Source organism: Poecilia latipinna, unplaced genomic scaffold (assembly GCF_001443285.1).
Source record: "Poecilia latipinna isolate Pla-1442-1.1 unplaced genomic scaffold, P_latipinna-1.0 Scaffold732, whole genome shotgun sequence".
NCBI lineage: Eukaryota > Metazoa > Chordata > Actinopteri > Cyprinodontiformes > Poeciliidae > Poecilia > Poecilia latipinna.
In genome coordinates, this window is record NW_015113348.1 from 114,252 (window position 1) to 140,082 (window position 25,831).

The 25,831-nt window shown below is 40.1% G+C and overlaps 3 protein-coding genes across 10 annotated transcripts in view; 1 reads left to right on the forward strand and 2 right to left on the reverse strand.

The window, feature by feature from the left end:
* LOC106955410 (troponin T, cardiac muscle isoforms) overlaps positions 1-8,408 on the reverse strand; it is a 53,437-nt gene extending 45,029 nt beyond the window's left edge. The window contains exons 1-4 of one of the 7 annotated variants that reach the window (XM_074527707.1): positions 8,252-8,398; positions 6,183-6,275; positions 6,026-6,115; positions 3,762-4,798 (exon numbers count right to left, since the gene is read on the reverse strand). In XM_074527707.1, coding sequence (XP_074383808.1) covers positions 4,033-4,788 — 756 coding nt within the window. In that variant the 5' untranslated portion in view covers positions 4,789-4,798; positions 6,026-6,115; positions 6,183-6,275; positions 8,252-8,398 and the 3' untranslated portion in view covers positions 3,762-4,032. Of the gene's footprint in view, positions 1-3,761; positions 5,061-6,025; positions 6,116-6,182; positions 6,277-8,251 lie in introns of those variants that run through there. The other 6 variants (XM_074527705.1, XM_074527704.1, XR_012577042.1 and 3 more) reach the window with 6 other exon arrangements.
* Positions 8,409-9,035: 627 nt separating this feature from the next.
* On the forward strand, positions 9,036-12,441 carry LOC106955412 (transcription termination factor 2, mitochondrial-like). Of its 2 annotated transcripts, none has more exons than XM_015045569.1 (2): positions 9,036-9,142; positions 10,588-12,441. In XM_015045569.1, the coding sequence occupies exons 1-2, from the start codon at positions 9,104-9,106 to the stop codon at positions 11,755-11,757; spliced, it is 1,209 nt and encodes a 402-aa protein (XP_014901055.1). In that variant the 5' UTR covers positions 9,036-9,103; the 3' UTR covers positions 11,758-12,441. The 2 variants fall into 2 exon arrangements, with proteins under 2 accessions (XP_014901055.1, XP_014901056.1); XM_015045570.1 differs by having other exon boundaries at positions 9,038-9,142; positions 10,624-12,441.
* Positions 12,442-13,202: 761 nt separating this feature from the next.
* Positions 13,203-25,063, reverse strand: LOC106955411 (cryptochrome-1-like). The gene is made up of 14 exons (XM_015045568.1): positions 24,131-25,063; positions 18,078-18,186; positions 17,847-17,989; positions 17,578-17,762; positions 16,845-16,933; positions 16,623-16,763; positions 15,817-16,128; positions 15,593-15,744; positions 14,724-14,926; positions 14,531-14,635; positions 14,312-14,410; positions 14,139-14,219; positions 13,949-14,052; positions 13,203-13,855 (listed from the first exon to the last, which is right to left on the reverse strand). Exons 1-13 carry the CDS (start codon positions 24,286-24,288, stop codon positions 13,952-13,954), a joined length of 1,878 nt encoding a protein of 625 aa, XP_014901054.1. The 5' UTR covers positions 24,289-25,063; the 3' UTR covers positions 13,203-13,855; positions 13,949-13,951.
* Positions 25,064-25,831: the final 768 nt, after the last annotated feature.

Genomic DNA, 25,831 nt, shown 5'->3' on the forward strand with positions numbered 1-25,831 from the left:
AAACATTAACAATTAAAAGTATTTTAAGGACATTTCAGGAATGAGGGATGTTTTCACACATTTGTACATATCAACCCCTTCCTGGGGTTACAATGCAGCACAGATAAGATACATAACATTAAATCTTTATACGGCCAGAGGGATTGTGGCTTGAACATTTGCCTAGATGGCATATAGAGATTAATGCCCTGCCGGATTGGCTTAATCTCCTTTATACCCCTCAGTGCTACCAACTCCCACCTCAATTTGAAGCAGACTGCAGATAAACCCAAACGGCTCCATCTCTGGGGAGAGATAATTTATCCTCAGGCCAAAGGTAGCAAGAGACACTCGGCTCAGGAATCCCAACATGGTTTCCCTCAAATGGCGTTTTGTGTGTTTAGAATAAGACGGCACAGAAATCTGCTCCAGAAACAAACGACTATAGAAAAACTGCCAAATAACCAAAATCTCATTAGCATCACCGTTTCATTCTTAAAGAGTAATGAGAAAATGTAACAAAAGTCCTCTGTAGTACAAGGAGGGACTGGATATTCCTGAGTAGCTCTTTCGTCTGTCAGCCATATTGGATTTAACAAAAAATTTATTGCACTTGCAGTGAATGGCCAGTAGTTGGCAGTGTGTTGGTTGACGCACTTATGTCCACTCCAGTGGTCTGTGTGCATTTAAAGCACAAAAACCACAACAAACATGAGAAAATGGCTTTTAGATATTTAGATAGCTGTCCACTAGTATCATATTTTTACTCCCAACAAACAAAATAATTTGGGAAAGTGTAAAACAGACGGCATAAAAAGGACAGGTGTAAAACCAGCATAAATACAGCATTTGAAACTTTTGCCTGCTGCCTCATGGATGCAGATATCTTGTATGTGGGAGATGCATTGATAAAATATGTAACGCCTTCAGCTCTGGATGGGGTGATGAGATTAAACTTGAATGGAGATTTAAAGCAGTTGGACAGTTTCCCTGGAAAATTCCTTCTTTGTAAGTCTAAATTTATTTCGAACTGTTTTGAACTTGATTATAATTCGATTTAATTGTTGACTGCTTTGGAGATGTATGCGCTTGTTTAGTTTATCTGTTCAGCAGCTTTTGATGACTTATAGCAAACTGGATCTATATGAATAAACCAGATTTAATGACAATTTCCACATCTTGCTGCACCTGCCTGCATCTTCCACCATGCTGCAACAAGTTGAACTGTTTCAGAAAAGTCTTTGTATTTTCCTATTGCAATTAAAGCCTTAATGTACTTTGCAAAAGTGTCATTTTTTAAAAGCTGCAACCACAAACTGCAACTTCAGGGTTAGGTTATGCAACATCAAACCTACCAAGACATGGATGCCCATTTAAACTCAGAGGCCAGCATTGGCATGTCAGCAGGTAGTAATCAGTTTACTGCAAATGTCCATCATCAGTCAGTTCTGCATGATTTGACACCTTAAATCATATAGAAAACAGAAGTTCGCTTTCAAAAATCGTCACAAATATTGGCATATAATGAAGACTTTAGTCAAATCCAGATCTTATTGCAGAAATGTTTTTCTCTGCGATATTTCGGCACCATGAGTAATCAGTTCCTGTTTTCCACTTTTCTACCCTAAAAATGGGGGGAAACAACATTTAATTCAATTAAGGCAGCCACTCATCTTTGTAAATTTAAAAAATTGATTTAATGAAATAGCTACTTGACTAAAATTGCTCATATTTCAAATAAAAATGTGGTATTAAAAAAAAAAGTGTTTTTTTTATTATCTAAAAACATGGCCAAATCGACAGGGAGAAAAATAAAAAAACATCTTCAGTCTCAGTCCTAAAAATAAAAAGCATAGAAATCCATCCAGTTGATAGAAGAATTGTCCAAAGAGAAATAATTAAAGATTATTCTCTCTGTGCTCCAAAAAAAAACTATATACTTTGGGAGTTTTACACATCTTAATGATGTAAACAGGATATATTTTCCAGAACTGTGTGGAATAAATCAAATTATCTCAACACACGAAATCTCATAAGTAATCAGAGTGCAGCTCTTCCTCCAAATTAAAACAGAAATCCAGTCTGAACCGAACCAGACAAGAGTCTTGTCAGAGTTGAAAGTCTGGCTCAAGAAGTGTCAATCATGCAGCACACGCATTATCTGCCAGTCTGTGCTGAGTGCTTAATTAAACAACAGCCTTCCTCATCCATCCCCTGATGACCCAACACACACACACACACTTCACATGTTTTATATAAACCCCATCCTTCACATCCAGAAACAATGAGTGAAGTTCAGGGAACATCTTGTTCTTCGGTGAGACATGAGGGGGCTGCTCATGTTCTGCTCTTCATCTCTGCTCAGCTTTAACTGAGCATGAGGGAGACCTGGATGCAAACGCAGCCTCTCCCCTTCTCCATGGCAACCGGTGGGCATACCGTCACATCTGGCAGAGTTTAATGGCTCGTTACGGCCATGAGGGTACAGCAACAGTTAGGAGAGCAGAAACTGCATGGGGGAGAGATGGCCACTCATTTATCTGAGCTGGGCTTCTCTGCAGCTACTGCTGGCGAAAAGAGGCCATTTCCTAAAAAATCTGCAAATATATATATATATATATATATAAGATGTTCCTGCAAGTGCTGTGTTATTTACAAATGTTGCTGTTCGGGACAGTTTTGATTAAATGTATGCTAACTAAGGAAAAAAACAAAACTGGCTTCATGTGCGATATTTTAAGTTTATTCTTACATAAATTACATTTACTTTTACGTATTGGATTGTTTAGCTTACAATTTAAATGCTCACAAAGTGGGTTTGTAGTGCCACCTAGTGGACAAAACATTTAGTTACGGTAATGGAGAGACGACGTCCAGATTAGTGTTCTGGAGTCCAAAATGCTCCTATATCCAGTTTCTAAAATTTAACCTCTACCTTTAGAAACACTGGTATCGTTTCTTAGGCTGGCCACTTCATTAGGTACACCTTTCTAATTCATTTGATGCCATTTTGTCTTAAAAGTGACCAAAGTTCATGATGGCAACGATCTAACAAGGATGAGAACCATTCCTCAGACTTTGGTCCATGTTGCTGCAGTTTAAATGCATTTTTAAACTAAAATTATGTAGAGTTTAAAATACATCTTATTAAAATATTTGACCCAGAAAAAATAATAAATACTAGTAATAAATATTTTGTTGTGAAAGTAAAATAAAATTAAAAGCTGTTCAATCCTTTTCTATCTATTAGTATCGTTTAAACTGATGTCTGCTGACATTATAAATATAGTAACTGTTATTTTTACTTTTAGGTGCATAACTCTCAACTTCAAAAATATAACTTCTGTTGAGGAAAACCATTTACTTGCTTTGTTTAGTTAAATCTAAATGTTTTATCCCATTAACATTATCTTTGAAATTGTTGTCATGATTTGACAACTAGGATAAATCAAATCAAGTGTGGACTTTCAGGACGTTTCTGTTGCTCTGATTAAATCTGCATAAACTTTTCCATATTAAAATTTTGGTTATACGACTTGGAACAATGTGCAGAAACATTGACGTGCTGCATCTAAATAATGTTTCTTTTTTCACAGAGGAATAATGAGGAAACACTGAAAGCTGCTCCTCAGTCTGTGAACCAAAATTAGCTTGGGAAAAAAAAAAGAAAGAAAGAAAGCCAGCCAAGTCGCAGCTGTTTGACTTTTAACTTGACCCGTCCCAAATATAGGGAAATGTGTCAAGAAGTTTCCAAGACCAAGAACCAGGCAGTCAGTCATGAATTAAAAATAGACAGAATAACTTTAATGAGAAGTATGCAAGTCTTAGCGCGTCAACAATAAACAGAAATAATCTTTAGGAAGGTTTGTGGAAAAACTTAAAGCTTTACCAAAACATTTTATAGTTGGATTGTTTTTTAAAGACTCAATTTATACTAAACTTGGTTAATTAATTCATACGACTCCCTCCCTTCCCCTGAGCGTTCAGAAGGAAGGAATCTGCACCAAAAGTCCAAATGGACCTCAGTTTCTGAGCTGTTGTGGACCCTGAGCTTTACTTCCAGGAGCCAGCTTTCCCTTTGGCCCCACGGGAGCTCTTTGACGTTTTGGAGCCTCTCTGGTGGTCGCTGACTCGGTTCCGGAGAACGTGGATTTCATATTTTTGCATCTTCAGCTTCTCAGCCAGCTCAAACTTCTCGGCGTGCAGCTGGTGGAGCCACTGCCACAGGTCCTGCGCCTTCTCCATCAGCTTCTCCTGGCTCAGGTGGTCGATGTTGAGCGGCTTCCTGCGCTCCAGCAGGACTTTCTTCTTCTCCTCGCGAGCCGTTAGCTTCTTGCCCTTCTTCTGGTCTACCTTCTGCAGGTAACCCCCGAAGGACTTGTTGGAGAATATCTTCTTCTTCTTGGCTTCCTCCTCGGCCCGCAGCTTGGCGGCCTCCTCTTCGCGCCTCGACCTCTCCTCTACCACCCGAGCTTGCCGCTCTCGCTCCTGTTCTGCTCGGACTCGCTGCTGCTCGGCCCGGTCGGCGCGGCGCTGTTCGATGCGGCTGCGCAGGGCAATCAGCTCTTCCTCCTCCTTCTGGCGGCTGGAGAAATGCTGCTCAATGAGCATCTGTAGGTCGCTGTAATCCTTCTCCACTCTCTTCCGGTGGAGATCATCAAAGTCGACCTTCTCTCCATCAGGGAGCTTTGGAGGTGCCATGTTTGGTATGTAGGTAGTCTTAAACCGAGGTTTGGACCCTTTGTCATGCTCGTTCTCATCCTCTTCCTTCTCTTCATATTCCTCCACAATCTCCTCAATGTCTGACATGTTGGATCCTCTGAGCAGAACAGACCAGCTGCAGTGGTGAGCACAGGAAGTAACTGGAGGTCTAGGTCTGCAGGTTGGAGGTTTTAAAGGATTCCTTCATCACGTGACCCTACGGCAACAGTCTCCAGGGTTCAGGTCAGCAACAGGGTTGATTTGGAGACAGATGGAGGATTCTATTTTCTCCTCCACCAAGTCGTGTCATAAACACTCCCCTACTTTATCCTCTGAAGAGCCTCCTGCTGCCTACACTGACCCCAAGGGCCTCCTCATTCCTTTGTAAGGACAAAATGAGGGACTATTTCAGAGACACAACAGATGCATGCATACTTGTGTTCTCAGATCTCCCACAAAGCAGCGCTGAGATTATTCCAGCACAAATAGCATGCATGCTCCGAAAGACGTAGAAAAGCAGCTGGTGATGAGCAGAGGAAAAGTAGCAAAACAAACTTTTGCAGCGATTCTCTTAGAAAAATCACTAATCCTCCACTTAAGGTGAAAAGCCACAGTGTTAATCCAAACAGTGCTTAAAGCCTCCTTGCCAGAGTGTGCTGCAAGGGTTTAAGTAAGCCCCCACTTAACAGGATTTTAATAATTGGGAAATTAAACCCTTCGCAATTTACGTCAACATTTCCCTTTAATTACATTTTCACCATGGTTTAGTTAGAAAAACACGGCTGAAATTTGATTTTTGATCAGGTTTTATCCCCAAGTCATGCTGAACAAGTGCAGAGTTTTTCAACAATATCTGGACATATGAATATTTGACATCACGCAAGAAAGAAAAAATTCAAGACCTTTTGAAATTCTGGTGAGGAATAAATTAGGAGATTGCTTTGTTGAAAACTCAGTTTGTTACAGTGGGATTGAAAAGAGCCGATTGTAGATTTCTATGAGTTTGGTAAAGGGTTAACAAAGGTAAACTGTCCAAACGATTATCTGTGAAGGGGATTTAAAACAACTGTCAACCTGAAAGAAGCCCTCAAGATGCTAAAACAAGACTTCAAAACCCTCCAGGAGGTTCTTATTGATATGAAGGCACCAGTTTAACTTTGACAGGAGGTTTATAAGAAGTAAACATTTGCTTTTTAAGAACTTAACAACCATGGAGAACATAGACAAAGACTTCTGGAATGTTGTTCTTTAAAGGGATACGTCTAAATGTACATTATTTGTGCATTTATACAGGTAAAATGTTGACATTAACCAAATATAACATTTCAGAAAATTAACGTCATACCAGCTGTGAAGCATGGAAGTGAAGGAATCATGGTTTGAGAATACTTTCCGGCTTGCCATCATACCACCCAGGGTGTAAACGTAAGACCATCTGTGAAAAAATTAAATTAATTAAAATACAACTGCATCCTGCAACATGACAATGAGCCACAACATACCAATAAATCCACCAATGACTGGCTGAGATTGAAGAAAACGAAAGTCTTGGGTTGAGTCAATGGTTGATCTTGATCTGACCTTTGATCTCTCTGCTGGACCAAAAAGCAGAGAAAAGAGACGGTTCAACTCAATCTGACGAAGGATCATAACCTCTCTGGAGCAGCAAAAGCTAATGAGGTGGATAAGCAGACAGCTGGATGACACCATCCATTGTATAAAGATGCATGTTTCTGCAAGAACAATAAGATACAGTTTGGGCTTCACTCTTAGGGGTTTAATTAAAGGAGCCATTCAGCACACAGAAGATTAAACCATAATTACTTTCATTCTGACATCTATAAACTTCAACAATTTAGTGTTCCCAAGTCTTGAGTTATCTCTGGAAAAGGACAGAACTGAGTGCCAGCAACAGGTGCTCCTCCGCGTCTGGGAAGCCTAATTAACTCCACTGTGTGCCTCCTTGGGATAAAGCTCTTGATGTTATTCTACTGTAAATGTCAACGATAGACACGCTTTTATCTTCAGGGAATAACATTTCAACCCCAGTGTAAAACTTGGGAGGCTCTGTCTGAGTGAAGACAGGCTAATTACGGCCTGAGAGGATAACAAAGCAAATTTTTAATGTCTTTCCAGTCTCGTCCCAGAGAGGACTGGTAAGACATGACAACAGGTGGTTATTCAAGGCGCTGCTTGCCGCTGGCAGGAGACAACTGTGTCCATCACCAGAAACAGGCAGCAAATGATCAGAGCTATGTATATCCACAACTGTTCTGCTTTTACTCATGTGTAGCCAAAAATGTCACTTAAACTGTAAAAAAACAGAAACACAGAGTGCCTTTAAATCTCGACTAAAAACCCACCTGTTTAGAGTTGTGTTTGAAACGTAATGAATTACGAATTTAGTGATTGCACTTGACTTAATGTAATGTTTTGATTGTTGATTCTTTGTGTTTGTTATGATGTAAAGCGCTTTGAAATGCCTTTCTGCTGAAATGTGCTATACAAATAAAATTTTATTTGCTTTATTTAGTTTAAAATGCAGAGTAATATTTGTCCAAATGTTGGAACTATGAAATTACCGCCATTGTACGTGCTTGGTAATACAGCGACCTCATGTGGTTCAGGGTGCAGACTAGCTTGTTGGATTTTGGCTTAATTTAACACTATAAGTTTCACTTAAATAAATGTCCTCCGTTGTTGTTTAACGGTAAAAATATAAAGTATTAAATAACTTGAGATTTAGACTAAATAAATATTAAATTAAAAGTCTTTTTCTGATGAATATCAACTTATCACACAAAGTTCACATTAGCCTTTTGTGATTTTTGCTCGCAACTTCCTATGTTTTATGTGAGCTGACAGACAAGAACTACGATTTCAAATTTGAAAATGCGATAATTAGTTTCGAACAAAAATAGGAGGTTGGCATTATTATCGTTGACTTCGGAGGGCCTTTCAAATGACGCAGGCTAACTGTTAACTAGCTTGCAAACATCTCCACGTTAAAGCTTGGAAAATAAAAAAAATGTCTGTGGTTAATGTTAAACATATATATATATATATATATATATAATGCCACAAAGGCAGAAAGGGGTTTGTTCGTGGTCAGCTAACAAACCTAGCTAGCTTGCGCTAGCCGAAACCTAACGAACAATGAAAGAAAAAGAAAAATTGGGTGTTTATTTATTTAATGAATTTATTTATTTATGTAAGGTGTGTTATTCTACCTTCCTCTAAGCCAGGTGTCTCCATTTGGTTGACAGAAAGTTGCCAAAGGAGACAAGAAGTGTTCCTTCAATGAAGGAATACAAGAGTACAAATATTATCCTTGGAGGTCTAAAAGGCATAAATTCAAGCTTTGTTATATAATGTCATCCTTTTTCCAAATTATTCTATGACTACAAACCTCAGCTTCATTTTTTGCATTGGTGCCTCTTTTTTATACATCATAAATAATATACTTCTGCACTTTCAAGCCCGCTCACACAGTTCGGCAAATTTACATGCACATATCAAACCTTCCATTCTATGTAATCACATTTCTAATGGTGCAACTACAGATACTCACAGTAACAAGCCATCCAGTCCATACAGAAAAATCAAATTAATTATCCTTAAAGTATGTGTGATATAACGATATGGGGGAAAAGTATTGGACACATGAAGAAGAAACTACGCAGAAAGACAGGCACCAGGTGAAATCTATTAGTAATTAGATGGCAGTCCTGCTAGTTCTAATTAATACCAGCTGGTACAGTTCTTGATAAAAGCCTGGAAAATGTCCTGTTCAGTAAAGAAACATGGATTATGTATGGAAAATGACATTTTCAACCATGGTGTTGTCTTGCTACACTTTCAAAATATTTTCCGTAACAATAGAAAACATAGACTATCGTTTTCTGTTTTATTGCTATAATCAATAAAGTATCCAGGGTAACTTTGCTAATTGAAAACTATTCAACGTGTCCCGTGTTACTTTTAGGTCGTTTTCTTTATTATTTATGAAATCGAGTATTATTTTTCTTCCCACGCATCCCTATAATTTATTTTAATATATTTCTTCTCTACTTCAGCTGCTCTCCTGTTTACCCGCCGAATCATTTATGTAAACCCTGCAAAAAGATTCGCCTCTTTTGGCTTTAAAATAACTCTTCACTTACAACTCCTCTTTGTAGCTTATGTGATTATTCTTAGCACACATATTGATCAAAGTAATCTCTGAAATTAATTATTTTTGTTGTATACATCCTCATCTGAAACAGGAACCTGCTCCCATAGGCCACCTAAAAGAACCGGCATATTAAATCGGCTCGACCGCGAACGACACAAAGCGAGTGTGCTTCCCGGTCACGTACCTTTCACGTGCCTCACTAGCTCCGCCCACAAGGTTGTGCAGCGTTATGAAAGCAGATCGGTGGGAATGACAACGGAGTCACAGCAAAGAACCCCCTTAAAACCGGTAAAATAATCCACATTATTGTTCATTTTATGTCAAATGAACTGTAGCGATTCATGTTTTTGGCTGCTGTCGTTACAATCACTCCCTTTCGTGTTGTGCTGCTGCAGCGGTGGCCTGGCGCAGTCATTGGGTTGTAATACATACATAACAGGCACATGCAGCATCACATGTGAAAGACTGCAGTCATAACTGTAATCAGTGGAGATCACGTTCTTTATATCCTTTTATATAAAACCATAATAAGCGTTTCGTTTCCCTAAATTATACATAATCCTTGATTTGTTCCCACATTTGGATGTTTTTATGATACACCAACCCAAAGTATTCCACAATTATGAAGTGGAAAGAAAATTATGTCAAGTTTACTCTATTTTTTAAACTAATAAAAATCTGAAAAGTGTGGCTTGCTTTTGTATTCAGCTCCCTGAGTCAACAATTAAGACAGGGGTGTCCAAAATGTGGCCAGGGGGCTATTTAGCCTTTGAAATGATTTTTGTCATGATCTGTGTTTCTGTGTGTTTATTTTTGAGTTCTTCTGTGTTCAGTCCTGTTTTCCCTGTGTAGTCCTGTTCCCTGTGAGTCTCTGTCCTCCCTGTTGATTGCTCCCCAGGTGTGTCGTATCCCCCTGATTACCCTGTGTGTATTTAGCCCCACCTGTTGTCTGTGTTCCTTGTCAGATCCTCGTCATTTGTAACTGTTTCCCTGTGCCGTCAGTCTACGTCTGTTTATGGGTCGTACGCAGTTGAACTGTGAAGTCCTGCATCGACCTAAGCTCGTTTACATGTCTGTTATCCAGTTGCTACCGGTATTAGCTGTGTGCTAACTTTCTGCCGTGCTGCCTGTTCAAGACTGTGAGCTACATTTTTAAATTCATCATTCTCATTTTACCTGGGTCTACCTGCGTTTCCTCACTACCTCAACCACATCGATTATGACAATTTTGATCCCCAACAAAACAGAAAACAACTGAAATTCAAACAAACAATAAAATAAAACCACAAAAAAATGTGTATATATTTTTTTTGTTTTTCTTTTTTAAAAAAAAGCAACAGTCTGAAATATTTTTTAAAATGTTTTAGATCTTTACATATTTATAGATTTTTTAAAAAAAGAAAAATTACAATTTAGTAATTTTTGCATTTTAAATTCAACACATTTTGAGGCCAATGAGTAGTTTTAATTTGCTAGTTTATTAATTAAGGGAATCATCTTCCCATCAGTTCTTGCTGTTATCTCGTAGAAATAAGGAATAAATACAAGAGCAATGTACAATGTCCCTGCTGAAAAATTACCCCCACAGCATGATGCTCCTACCACCTTGTTTCTCCATGGAGATAGTGGTTTTTGCATGTAGGCCTAAATATTCAGTGATTGTGAGACTTGTGGAAGTAGTTGCAGTTATTCAGGGACTAGCTGAATGCTAAAGCTGTCACAACTCTTTACAGATTGGGGGAATGAATGATGTTCTTCTTCTTCTTCAGAGGTCCGCTGCGATGCTTCGCATCACCACCACGTCTCTGTGCGCCTCCTGCCAGAAGATGAGGCTGCTGCTGCCTCCCTCTGCCTCCCTCACCTCCCACAGCAAACGGGAGGAGAATCAACGCACGGTTGACTCTCTGTACAAACTATCGGTGGACATCAGAAAGGTCCGCAAGCTTAAGGGTTGGGTTTTGTCTGAGAAGACCACCTACGTGGCTGAGACAGCCGGTCTGCTGAGGGACATGGGCGCTGACACGGCGGTGATCGCCCACATCCTTGAGACCCACCCCGAGGCCGTCCTGTGCCGCCCAGAGGACGTGAAGGCCCAGCGGGACCTCTGGGAGTCCGTATGTTCTGGCCAACGCGCCCTTCTGAGCATCATCGAAAAGTTCCCAGCTTCCTTTTTCACCGTAAGCCACCACAGCAACCAGCGGGCCAACATCCTCTACCTCCAGAGCCTTCGCCTCAACAAGAAGATCATCAGCAAGCTGATGGCCAGCGCGCCGCAGAGCTTCAGTCGACCTGTGGAGAGCAACCAGGAGGTGATCCACACCCTCAGAGAGACCTACTTGGACCTGGGCGGGGATGAGGGTAATCTCCGGGTTTGGCTGCAGAAGCTCCTCAGCCAGAACCCGTACATCCTCCTGCGTCCAGCGGAGACCTGGAGGGACAGTCTGGGCTTCCTGAGGGAGCGGGGCTTCACCACGGAGGAGCTGCTCAGCCTGGTGTCCAGCCTCAGAGCCTCCATCTCCGAGCTGCAGCCTGAAGCCATGCGGCAGGCGCTGGCCTACGTCCAGGACGCTCTCAGCTGCTCCGAGGACGAACTGAAGCGGGTTGTGATCCGCTGCCCGGCCGTTTTGTACTACTCGCTGGCCACCTTGGCGGGCCGCTTCCAGGGGCTGATGGACGCCGGGGCGAGCGTCGAGCAGGTGAAGGAATCCCCAAACGTCCTGGAGCTCACCACGCAGATAGTGCTGTATCGCATCCAGAAGCTAGCGTCCTATGGGTACGACGTGCGCTCCGGCAGCTTGGACGTAATCGTAGGAACCAAGAAGGACTTTGAGATGAGCTACGCCAAGCTGAACCTCCGGCAGCAGAGGGCGCTCTTTAACCCTGTGGCTCCACTCAGGTGTTGACGTAGTACAGCACATTACTTTGAAAATCTTTCAAATGTGGATACAAGGCTTAAAAATGTATATGCTCAACCCTCAGTGTATGGTTCTCATATTTCTCATTAGCCTCTTGAATTTCAGGACAACAGACATTTTTCAAAATGGCCACCATTTTTGAGCCAACTTTCGACTCGCTCATCTAATTCATACAACTTTAAAGTAATAACAGCAAAATCAGAAACTGAGGACTTTACTGCTTGAAAATCTCGCACCAGTTACAAACTGGAAGGAGATAAAGATGTCTGACCGTCTGTGTGTTTAGCGATAAAGCATTAGCATCTGCTAATTTTCTGTGTTTGACAGTTTAGCGTTAACAGAGCTAAGATTAGCAAATTAGTGGCTTGTGAGGCTAACTGTTTGGTTAGCTGTAACTGCTGCTGATTTTATTGCAAACATGTATTCTTTGTTATAACTATGGCGGCCATTTTGAAAAGTGTCCACCAGAAAATGGAATCAAGACAAAAACCATATATGATTTCTGTGGTTCAAAATAAATAAAACACATTCATTTTGTGTGGAAATATTAATTTTCCATGGTGCCCATCTTGAAAAATTAAAGTTATTAGCAAATATGATTTATATGGGTCTAATTATGTACCACTTGAGACCAAAAGTATTCATCTGGGATAAATATTGGCAGATTTAATGCAGATAAATTTACTTGACGACCATGGCAGCCATCTTGAATTTTTCAGTGGCTAATTTCTGATTTATTTATTTTTCTAAAACACAAGCCCCTAGGTTTTGTATCCTCATTTGAAAGATTTTGATGAAATATTAAATTATCTGCAGCACCAATCTGCAAGTTATTCAAATCTTACAAACATCAGGAAATACCCGACATAAGAGCTTCTTTTTGTTGCCTAAATGACTGTTTATACTTTTGCCAGTCAGCTGATTATGTTTGTGTGACCTTACTTTATTTATGCTGCCATATTGGAGACCTATGTGTCATTCCCTTCAAAAATGTTAAATACACTAAATAAACAGTCTTTTTCACATTTTATCACATTACAAGTACACATTTTATTGTATTTATTGGGATTTATGCAATAGACTGACTAAAAGTAGGGTAAAATGGTGAAGTGGTACAAAAATGATGCATTATATTTTTGTTTTTGTTGTTTAAAAATATAGATTTTGTGGGAGAAGCTGCATTTAGTTTTAATACTCCTTTAATTTGCCACCGCAATGTTTTATTTCTATCCTATAAAGCTTTATGAGCTACCTTGTTGTTGAAATATAACCAGCTGCAGAAGCAACATAATGATCTAATGGTAAAGTATATAAACTCCTCATATGTTCAAGTTAAAACCCACAATTTGATTCAAATAAATACACTAGAGTCTTGTTTGTGGTACACTTCTTTATTAAGGATTTTACAGGGAAGTCACTGTGATGCAAAGACTCTTGAGTCCTTTTTTATTCTCCAAAACTACTAAAAAAAGGGCAACATCAAGATGGTTAATGTTATTTTGCCTCCACACTGGAAAGGAATGAGACACGTCTCCAATTACTGAGATCAACAAAAACACTTTGTCAGTTTACGACAGATGGATCAAGAAAGAACAAAGTTTGGGGAAAACGATGGTTAGCAAACACAGAAGCTTTCTCAGTGTCTTTTTTTTTTTTTGTTGGAAAGTCTTTAAATATTTATTATTATTATTATTTATTGAGAACTATCAAAACAAAAAAAGATCCATCCATGATCTCATATCAAAAATATATCAATGGGTTTATGGCTACACAAGGAGAGAAAACATACATAAAATATCCAAATATGTACAAGTTGTGTGAGCTGCAGTTAGCAAATTCATTATATACACAAGGATGTTTGTCGATATTAAGCCAGAGAAGAGTTCAGCGAGTGAGCCGCTGCGCTGATGTGCAGTCCTCATCAGAGTCCACAGTCTGTTTAATCGGGGGACGTGTGTGTGTGTGTGTGCATTTAATCATCCTGAAGGTGCGTTCATGCAACACCGTGGTGCTGGAGGTAAACCTTTAGTCCTTTAGTGTCTGCTTTGATCTGGCTGATTAAATGAAGGACGATGTGCAGAAACACCTGAAAGAATAAAAAAAAAAATAAGATTTTTGTCATAAAACATCAAATTTCATCCCAGTGAGTACGAGTGTGTAAAATAAATGTGTCACTAACTCTTCAGTGGTTGCTCTGCCTCTGGATTTTAGGGCCTCTGCCGTGGCCAGAATCCTCATTGGGACGTTTTCCGCTGGTCTGTGTGACGGGATGATGCTCGAATCCTTGAAACAAAAACAAAAAAGTGACATTTAGAAAGTTTTAACAGAAACGACCCCACATCACAGATTTAAATGAATTTATTTTGCACCTTTCTGCAGTGCAGGACCTGGAATCTGTGGGCTGCTTTGAGTGTATCGCATCATGCTGGTAGCTGGAGCGTAACTGGGAACTTCAGGAAGATGAAACAATCATCAGAGTTGATTAAAACAAACAGATTGACATGAAAATATGAATAATTCAGAAGTGCTAAATAATCCCTACCCTGCTTGTGTGTGCTGGTGCTGTTCTGTGGATCCCCCTGCAGGTAAACCATCACCCCGCTGCGCCAGTCTGTCTGTGAATGAACTGGCATCTGATAGGCTGACAAATCAAAGAAAGACAAAACACATTTAAACTGATTGATTTTTAATGAGAAATGTAAAACCAAGGAGGTGCAGCTGTGCAGTTTTATTTGAACATAATAACATGTTTTGGTCTTACCTGCTGGAGCAGCAGCCTGGGGTGAAGCCTCGATGGAGAACGCCATAGCATCTGAGGACGTCTCATTGTTTCCATTGGTGTTGGATGGAACTGTAGCCAAAAGGCCTGAGGATGTAAACAACAAAGAGTCAATCAATGTGGAAAGATGCCTTACATCTGAACAAGAGAGAAAGAAAGTAACGGGTCAGCATACCAAGGCCTCTGTAACAGGAGAGCTGCTGGTAGATCTGCTTCATTCGCTCGATGTTGATGCAGCTGGCCTCAGCGTGGTTCACCATGGGCTTGGGGTAATGCACGCCGATGATGCACTTGGCAGCCTTCTGCACAGACTCCGGAGCGTTCCAGGGATCGTAGATGTACTTCGCTGGGAATCCTCTCAGAATAGGCAGGTAGCGCCTGAGCGGAGGGATGGAAACAGAAAGGGAACGTGGCGGATTATTCACCTATCCAAGGAGGTAAGACAGGGTTCCTGCAGGTTTCACCAACTCAAATTTAAGAAAATCGTATATTTTGCGATGCTCTCTACGGCTTTAACTCTGGTAGTGCAAAGGTTTTTGCATCTAGCCTCATATGTTTGGCTGCAGAAGACGACAATCGTCAAGTCAACTGGCGGTACATTTTAACTTAGATGCAAAAATAATTATCAAGCTAGCTAGCTAGCAAGGCTAGAACACAGTTAAGACAAAAACCACATAGAATATGAAAGGACAAAGTTTTAGACCTGTGGTTACACTGGGTTACAAAAGATATTTTTGGGAAGTTGTTTTTTCAACTGAATTAGGACTATTTTACACCACTGAATCCAAAAATGACATCAATTTTTCTCAATCAGGTCAGGTTTTTATTAGACATCCGATCTAAATTGATTTAATTTTTGAGATATTATCAATTCATTTCAATGCTCATGTTGCATCCATAGTTCAGAAAGCTGACCTGATTGAGCAAAACCAATTTGATTTTTGGATTCAGCACATTAAAATTACCCTAAAACAGTTGAAAAACGCAGACATTTTTTGGCCTTCTAAGGACACACGGCCACCAGAATCGACTCAGTGACGGTACCGTATGTAATCTCCGTTGGGGTCGGTGCGTCGGCCGAACCCGACTGGGCAGTAGCAGTGGAAGAACTGCTGGAAGAAAGAGCTGCAGGAGAGCCACATCCAGCTGCCGGCGTTGACGCTCCAGTCCGCATCCAGCAGCAGCTCCTCGAACACCTGTAGATGAAACCGAAACGGTTCGATGCGTTCTGCGAAACCGGACCGCAACTCAGAGTCGGCGTCCTCTACCTTCATGCCCTCCTCCCAGCTGATCCACAGGTCCCCCCGGGTCAGGAAGCAGGCCACGGCGTGCCGGGCCAGGTGGTGGATCCAGCCCTCCTGCCTCAGCTGCGTCATGATGGCATCGATCCACGGGAAGCCCGTCCGGCCCTCGGCCCACTTCGCCAGCGCCTCGGGGTTGCGGTCCCAGGGGATCTGGACGCAGATGGGGTTGCTGTCCATCTTGTCGAAGCAGGGGTTGTTGGTGGCCGCCGTGTAGAAGAACTCGCGCCACAGCAGCTGGCCATACAGCGACAGAGGAGGGGAGCTGTTCCTCTTCACCTGGGATCAGAAGTTAGAGACGATTTACATGGGCAGCATTTTCCCAGCATGTTTCCTAATTAAAGCTAACGCTACTCTTCCTGCAGCTGACTTTGTCTCTTCTCTTCTGTATTTTTGTTGTTTCTTCCAAGGATGAGCTCATTATTGGAGATTTTGCTGGGTGTTATTTTTGTTTGGTGTTTCTTTTCCATGGATCCCATGCTCAGCTGTTTTTTATTTTCTTTTTTGGCGGCTGGACCACTTTTTTCTTTGGTTTTCTTCAGCATTTATTCCTGCTAAAAATACGTCCTTCCTTCCCACTGTTGCCACATGCTTGCTCAGGATGAGGGTTTCAAAGTCTTAACTTTCTAAGACTGCTAACTTTTAAACATTTGGCTTTATTTATTCAACTTAATGCCAAACTGGACTAAACATAAATCTAATGGAAATGAAAATAACTTCTAAACTTGCACCATCCGAGCAAAAAGTATCATGGTGTTGGTAAAAACACTCACCTTCCTGAAGAGGTCGGTGAGTTTGAAGTAGAAGAGGCGGCAGGAGAGGCAGCCAAAGCGCAGGTAGGGGCTGAGGCCGGTCGGACTCGCCAGCAGCGAGTTGGCGTTCATTCTCGGACGCTCGAAGTTCGCCACCCACGCCTGATGGCGAAACCAGTCGCATTAGCACAACTGAAAACGCACGAGGCAATTTTAAAAAAACAAGCAAAAGATGGGACTGACCTTCCTCTCCAGGTGCCTCTCCAGTCGAGTGAGAGCTTCGGTTTCTCCTCCAGGCCACACAGCCGAAGACAAACCGTCGGTGTCAAAACCTGCGAGTTCACGATAAAAGCACACAATTTAAAACCAGCTTCATATCTCAGAACATCATCAGATTTCCTTCTATGTTTTTTAAAGAATGGCTGAACTAGGAATGCAAGTTAATCTAAAGTTGGTTGAAATTATTGATCGACTAGCGATTAATTGATGAGGCCACTTTCTTAAAAACCCGGGTTTTGCCTTTCTATAAAGGGCAAAATCTTTCTTGCATTATTAAACTCAGGAAGCCCTCAAAACTAACTGTGCTTATTGACACCACGTCTTTTTCCATCATGTTAAAATTTTCTGCGCTTTGCCCTCCGCCTTCCTCTCATTACATCCTTGCCTTCGTAGCAAATCAGTAATTGTTGGGTGAGAAGTTGATGCTGCTCCGTCAATGTTAATGTGAAATTTCAGTGTTTATATTTCAAAACGGATCCACATAACGACTCAGTTTGTACTGTTTCTCTTTCCTGTTCCGTTATATCTCCACCATTTTAATTCTGAATCAACTTGCTCTGCTTATGGATGACCAGTGGCGCCCTCTGCTGGACGGAGGCCAAACTACAACACTAAAATAAGGTCTAAGCGGATCATTATTTTAATATAATATTAACAGTAATTTGATTAATTGTTTGCGTCTTTAGGCTGAACTCACCCAGTTCCTCCAGAGAGGGAACCCCAAACTTCTCATCGTGGTCTTCAGACAGCGGCGTAGTGCATTTTCCCATGACCTCAGCCGTTATGGACTCTGCAGGCAGCTCCACTGCATCCATCCGGCTGATGAGGGTCTGGAACCGCTTGTAGGTGAGGGGAGACTGGCCCCCGTTTAGCTCTATGATCCTGATAAACACAAAAACCAAACATTTAGTTTTAAACCGACACAGTAATAACAGCAGCAGGGCTGTTTGGGGTGTGATAACTCACTTGTCCAGGTCATAGAGCGTGTGGGAGATGCGAACTGTCACCTCCACTCCGGCCTCAGAGGCGAGCTTCTTAATGGCAGCATCTCGCTCTTTCCCAAAAGGCTCAGAGTCGTACTCGTAAGAGAGCCGAGTGATCTTCCATTCCTGCAAAACAGATTCAAAACGATTATTCAGGACTTCCACGAGAGTCCCGCAGCAACCCAAGCGTGCAGAATATAGTGGGTCAAATGACCTTGAAGAGTCTGGGAAAGACATCCGTGGGTTGGCCCCGGATCACGAACAGACGGGAGTTGAGCTTCCGGAGGCTGGAGTCCAAATCCTCGAGACTCTGCAGCAGGAACCTGCAGAGAGGCAGGAAGAGGAGCTGCATCAAACTTTTAAACTTGTATTTATTCAAACTGGTGTAAAACAGCGACGCTCTGTTTGAGGAAATGGAGAAAATAGGAGAAATAAACACATTAGAGGAAACAATTTAAGATCAGTAATCAAATTAAACTAATTTTCACTGGATATTTTATGATACTGATGCCGGACCAAGAGTAGGATCGGTTTAGGTTTTTTTTTTTTTTTTTCAAAGTTCAAACATTAATTTAACATAATCCAGTTTTCTTTGTGAACCAGCATGTGGCGCTCTAGTCCCACCTTCCTGGATGCCCTGACGACCTCCAAATAAATCAGATGTTATGCACAAAATTTACAACAATAAGACTGTTTTTCTACATTTGAATGTCCAAAACTGGACGTTTTCTTTGTGACGACCTACATCTGAACAATGTCTCCCATCTGAGGTGAACCAGATCTAAAAGCGGCGCTTTCGAGGAGTGAAAGAAGTAATTTGATCTTATGTTGCTGCAGCTCAGAAGGCTGAAAAGATGAGTAATCAGAAACATCAGTAAACCAGGACAAAACGGACAAACCTCGACGGGGAAGCAGAGGTAAGTGTGTCACTGGGGATAATGGGAGCAGCCAGAAGAAGCTGGTGTTTGCACACAAAGAACTGGGCAAGAAATCAGATGTTATCTCACACATTAAACTTTTTTAATAGATTAATACTTTATGTATGGGTAATGAAGGACATAACTGTCACAGTGTTTGTGCATTTGTAGCTAATGTGTCAGTCTTAGTTAAAGGTATATAGTTTAAGTTGGTCTTAAGCATTATATGGTAAGGAAAATAAGAATTTCATAAAGATTTTGCAAGTTTTCCCACTTAGAAAGTGCCTATCAATTGTGAGATTAAAAAACACTCACACTGTATGATTTTTAAATAGTTAATTGTAATAACTGCACCTGTTTGAACTTGTTACACCTGTCCACACTCTCACTCAATAAAACTCCAACATTTAAGTGTCGCTCTTTTGTATACTTCCAACAAAAAAACAAATGAAATCCAATGATAACTCAATCCAAAATAGTTAATATTTATACAGAAAGGAAACAGAGTTCAGATTTAATCTATGATGTGACTCAGCAGTTAAACTGGTTTGAAGACAGGATCTATACTGGGAACGTTTCATCCCAACCTTCCTTTCTCAATATAACAAGCCCATAAGCTAAGATGATTAATACAGCTACTTAAGTCATTATTTAAAAAAAAAAACAAACTCTTTGCTATTTTTAATGTAATCCAGACGCTGAGTGGCCATTTTTTAACTTTCCATTAAGCAAAGCTGTATTTTTTAAGAGATGATCCTGCTGTTTTGACAGCAGCTCTAAATATGTGACATTTTTAATACCGTTGAGACTCTTTCAAATTCTTACTAAAGAATACTTCAACGGTGCTTTTTTTTAAATTTAATTTCTGACTAATCAAACAAAACCACTGGATGAATCAGACAATCTTAATAAAGCTGAAGAATTAAGAAAATTTAGAAAATTCATGCAATGCTCTAGCTTGGTTTTTTGTGTGTGTCAGACAAATTAATCATACAATGTAAAACTAATTAATATAATAGAGAGCTGCACAAAACTTTTATTTTGCTAATTATTGTATGGAAAATAAAGAAGTACTTTAACAGATGTTATTATTATTCTATTTAATGTCCTAATGACAAATTAACCTCAGCAGCATTCTATGAAACCAAATTGAATAAATATTCATGGCTGAAAGAGACTAAACTCACTTTTACTTTCCCTGAGCAGGAAGGTTGCTCTACAAATATTTTACCCTTTTCTGCCTTATTTTACTCTTTAAATCCTGAAATTTCTGAGCTAGAACAGAAATTATGATCATGTCCGTCTCCTCTTTATATAGCCTGACTTAATGCTTAATCACACAAACAGAAGATGAATCAAAAACGTTTCATTTTAATCAGATATTTTCAACCTGAATGTTTTTTTTTTCCTTTTAAAGATCCACTCAGCTACAAGTTGTTCTTTTCAGAACTTTTTGTTTACAACACAGCAGGGCGTTTTATATCACACCTACACACGGGTAAACACAAGCAGAGCAGCAGTAATGTGGAGCTTCCCCTCTTGTTGCTATGGATACGGACAGCAGTAGGCGGAGGCATCCTGCAGCAATCCCACCGAACAGTGGGATTGCTGCACTGTTCGGTGCTGCGTATGATTGACGTATGATTGACGTAATTAGGACGTAATTAGGACGTTCACATAAGAATGTGAACGTTCTAATTACTTCACCAGTGTGTAAGTTAATCTCAGTCTTAGTTATTTTTTAGTTTTAGTCAACAGAAAGCATCATAAAAAATAAAAAACATAGCAGCCATGTGTTAAAATGCAGCACTGGAAAAGAATTAGATTTTTATATATATATATAATTTTTTTTGAGTAAAATGAACATTGTTCCTTTATTCTGTGAACTACTGACAACATTCAGTGTATTATAAGCCTGGCGGGCCACCAGGCTTTACTTGTGCCCCCACCAGGCTAAATATTACTTATTGTTTTTAAGTCTTTTTAAAATGTTTACATTTTGTAAGACTTTATATTTGGTGTTCAGGTGTTGTCAATTGTCAAATGATAATTTCAAATTTCCTGTCAGCTTTAAACATTTTTTAACTCAAAAATACAATGGCCGCTGGATGAATGACTGCCAAGCACCCCAGGCTTAGCAAGTTTTCTGGAGGAAACCTTGACATGCCTCCAATATTCAAAGATTGTTTTATTTATTTGCAGAAAATGAGAAATGGTCAAAATCACGAAAAATATGCGATGCTTTCAGACCTCAAATAATGCAAAGAAAACAATCTAATATTTATTTAGAAACTATAATACTAATGCTATAACTCAGGAAAAGTTTATAAATCAATATTTGGTGGAAAAACCATGAGGTTTCAGTGGGGTTCAGTGCAGCTTTTCCAGAGCTGGACATTTCGTAAAACATTTTAGAGAATAAAGAGTAGAGGATATCTATTATTATTTTTGAGCTTTTCTGTAAAAAATAAAGTGTTTTTCTAGCCACTCTGAGGCTTTCTTACACTTGAGTTAAGTCTTTTTTTAAAGAGTACCTCATGTTAAGATCGTAGTTTTCCCTGCCTGTCAATAACACTGAGCAACAAACAAAATGACTCTAATTTAATTTAGATATTTTTTGTTTTCCACCATAAGCAACCTTCCATTACCTGAGGATGGAAAGTTTTCGTGTTGAAACTTTTCACCTTCTCCTTTTGGCTAAATTAGTTGAGATTTGTTGAGTCACCCACCATCTGACGTCCCCACCCGAAATCTACGCCTCCGTATTTGTCTTCAGGGACAAATACGGAGGTTGAGGCTCACAGCTGTTCTGATCCAAGGTCCGCTTAACGTGAGACTGACCCACGTTACGCAGCTCAGTTATAATCCCATCAGTATCCAACTTTTACCGTTTCTCCCTCTTATCTTCAACTACTTCATAGAGCCATTCTACACCAACACGATCACTAAGAAGGAGTCTGTAATCATGACGTGGAAATAGATATCAGACGGCAGCAGCTTTTGTGGGGATTAGAGCTCATTGTGGACCAAAGCTGGGGTCTTTTAGTCTGGCAGGACAGCAGAAATGGATCAGAAAAACCACAGAGTTGAAAGGTTTGCTGTTGACACACTGACCTACATGTTCAGTCAGCGAGAAGCGAGAAGTTGCCGTGATTAAGTCATCTGGATCGACCGTATTCGAGGAAAATCTCAGAGTAATGCGGTTTTAATAGTGTTTTGACGCAAAAACTGCATGGAAATGTTGAATATGTACACAGTAAACGGGACGAAGGAAGGAATTGGGGTATTGTGCGTTTGTGCTGCGTCACACAGCCGACTGCTGTTGCGTAACACTGAAAGAAAAACATGGATGCTCATCAGAACTGAATGAGATGACATTAAACTCTGAAAGGACTGATGAATGAACAACATGCTACGGTTTGCACATGTAGCAGCAGCTGGATGGAGACTGACATGGAGAAATGAAAGGGAATCCGTGTTTTGACTGGCCAAAGCATCAACGCAACACCGAAGGGCAAATCTGCAGGGACAAACATTCCTCCAACGTCAGATCTTGGGAAAAGTATTCAAACCCCTACAACTGCAAACGTCAATGTGCTACATCAACATTTTATGCAGTTGGAGCAACACGACGAGGTTCTGCAATAATTTGTACAACCACGTTTTACTGGAACTGCTGCAAATGTTTGACAATGATTTTCTCAGCGGCAAAAGCAAATGAGGTGGATTAGCAGAGCTAGTTAACAGCTGATGGTGTGATTTAAGATGTTACTGCGTAATATCGCTGCCTGTTAGCATGTCAGGGTAGTCTTCAGTCAGAGGCATTTTTAGACTGAATGCATGACTGACTGCTAGAGGATGTCCTTTCTGCACACAGCATCATACAAGTTACGACAATGTTTTAAAGTACTTTCAAAAAGGTATTTTTTAATTAAATTAGCTTTAGGATAAACTTTAATCTTCTAGCTTTACACAAATACACAGATTTTTCTCAGCCATTCTTTTAAAAAATATATCTCAAACATAATCAGTGGGTGATGATCTACGCTGCTTGTGGTACAAACTGTAAACAAGACTTATTGCTCTTCCGAAAAAGCAAAATATTCTGAATGTTAAAAAGTGAGTCGTTCCAGCTGCTGGAAACGTCTCCACAATGTTGTCCCTGACCTCCCTGCTGTGTTCCTTGGACTTCGTGGTACTGGATGTTCACTAATGTTCTGAGGCCTTCACTGAACAGCTGGATTTATATAATGAGGTCACTTTTGACAACAGTCACTTGGAATATATTTAGAAGAATGTAGGATCTGATTCTAAATTAATCTTACATTTATGGGGGGCTTTAGAATAAAAACACGAGTCTCTTATTCTATTTCAGGGTTATATGCTACTTTGTGTAAGTTTGTCTCATAAAACTTCAATGACACAGATATTAATTCAAAAATAACATCCTAGAAACTCTAAAAAAAACATGTAAGAGACTTCAGATGTGCTGGAAATCATCAATATTTACAAGATCAGTTGAAACAACAACAGAGTAAAGTCATCGCTTCTATGAGTAATCAGGCTTATATATCAGTCAGATTATTGATTCTTTGACCTTTGCTTATTTATATAATAATGAACTAACTGTATTTTTTTATTTGTAAGCCACCCTTTAGTAGACATAAACTAACTTTACAAATAATAATCTATATGCTTGGAAAGGAAAACAATGTGGGTTAAACTTGTAGGGTCAAGCCATATTTCATATGAAGGTTTACTTTGATTCACAGCAGTCATGTCTTTTTTAATCTGGGACTCATTTCTTCATACAATTATAAAAACCTATAAGTTTAATTGATCAAACCCCTGACAAGAGAAACTCTTTATTTTTTCTTTCTGCCATTTTAGCATCTTTTTAGCATCCTGTTCTACCTGTCTCACATGTCCCCTACATAGTGTGTGGCAAACAGGATGTCTTGTGGTTTTCCATCATCAATCCTCTGTAAAGGTCATGTTTGCTAGTAGGTGGCATATGTATTTAACTGTTCACACTGGATTTTCTTTAAGGGTATGAATGTTAAGTTTTCTTGCTGTATAATAACTTTTCCAGGTTGACGAACAGAAACTTTTTCTTGCATCACCACACACTGAATTTCTCCAGAGCAGCTCCTAATTTCATTTGCATCACCTGATTTTCACTTATTCCCCTAGTAGATGCTCAATTCATGAGGCAGAATCCCGCATATTACTTCATTTTGTCCCAAATGTTGATATAATCTGATGTTGTATTAACCTAATTTTAATCCTGGGAAAAACTTGTAAACATGAATGCATTATGAAGTGTGTGTTAATGGGTTGCTGTTCTCACCTCCACCTGTTGATCCCGACGTTGGAAGATCCAGCGAACCAGGGGTCGAGGATGTAAACGCAGCGGACGGTATCAGCCCCCAGCAGAGAGTCCTTCAGCGACGGGTTGTCGTGGAGCCGCAAGCCCTTCCGGAACCAGTGGATCGTATTAATGACCATTACTCAACTGGACGAGCCCTTTAGTTATTCCTTTTGTGAATATCAGCAGTCTTCTTCTTTTTTTCAACGGAGCTCACTTGATTATTATTCCAATTCGCAGGTAGTTATTAGTCCAAGGAGAAGAATATAGAAATAAAAATAGAAAGTCACTTCAGATAAGAAAAAAAAACCCTTAAGCCCCGGTTTTTTTTTTTTTTTTTTTTTTTGATTAGCCTTGCTCTAACAGAACTTTTTCCATAATGTGGAAGAACTGATAAGCCGCTGATTCCTGAAGCATTTGGGCGCAGAAAAGTGAGTTTTCCAATGAACTGTAATGACGTGAACCCGGCGAGCTTTAGGACCCTGGTCGCTGCAGCGCTCTAGCCTGGTTTGTTGTATAACTTGTTTTTCTGAATAATGAAAAGCCCATAAATATTGAAAAAACAATAAACTTCTCGACTTATCTATTACTCTAATGACACAATATGACTGTTAAGGTCGGAATATTTCACTAGCCTGTTATTTTAGGAGGGTGAATGACCAGAACGCTCCGTAGCAGGACCGGTGAACGCCAGGAAAGCCTGTTATGTAAACTCGAAACCACGAAATTCGTCGCTTTTATGTCGTCCAAAGAAATATCCAGTTGTCAAAATCCTTCCTTGTACTCTTCCAAACGGGTTTCCACGCTAGAAAGCAGACGTCTGAGTGGGGATATGTGGTGATTTTTTTCCCTTATAGCCAGAAGACCGCCGATCCTCATGTAAAGCCGCACCTACTGCCGTTCCTCCGCCAACTGGCGACGTCCTCTGGCTCAGAGCTGCGCTGTGATTGGTCCAAACCGATTCGTGCGTGTCAGAGCGTGGTCACGTTTTAGCAGCGTGCTCTCTCCTACGAAGCAAGGCAGCCAGCGTGCGCACTGAGCTCTTGTTTTATTATCAAGTTATGACCTCTTATGGTGTCTTAGTCTAGCATGTTACCAGGTTAACTTATCTATCTCTGGTAAACTAAGGAGAATTAATGATTAAAGGGAGCACAGCTGGTTTTTTTGAGGACCTATAGCAAGCAATAAATATAATTAAATGAATGGTAAATAAACCACATTGTTTGCATAACACTACACAAGATCTAATTTGGGGGGTGTAAATGAGATCCCCCCATAAATATTAAAACAGCGTTGTCAGAAAAAGACCCGGATCAGCACACGAGGTCGTACGTGTGTTACGTGTGGATGTTTACAGTCGTTCAGCTGCAACTTTACCATATTTAATCCCTTTTTGTTATTAGTCAAACCGTTTCTCTACAGTGCTTTACATTTACAGACACAAACCATTCGGCTTACTCGAATAGGTAGTTTAAAATTAAATTTTTGGCTATTTATTCATATCATATACCGCCCCTCTGCATATGAATGTGCGTACATTTTCCTCTACAAATACATTACTTTACTCTTCAATGACAAATGAATATTATGTAGTTTTATCCAAAAATAGTCTGATTATTATCTGCATGCTCGGTTTCTTTTTAAAGATCAAAATAGAAAAATGCGTCATACACCTATAACAAA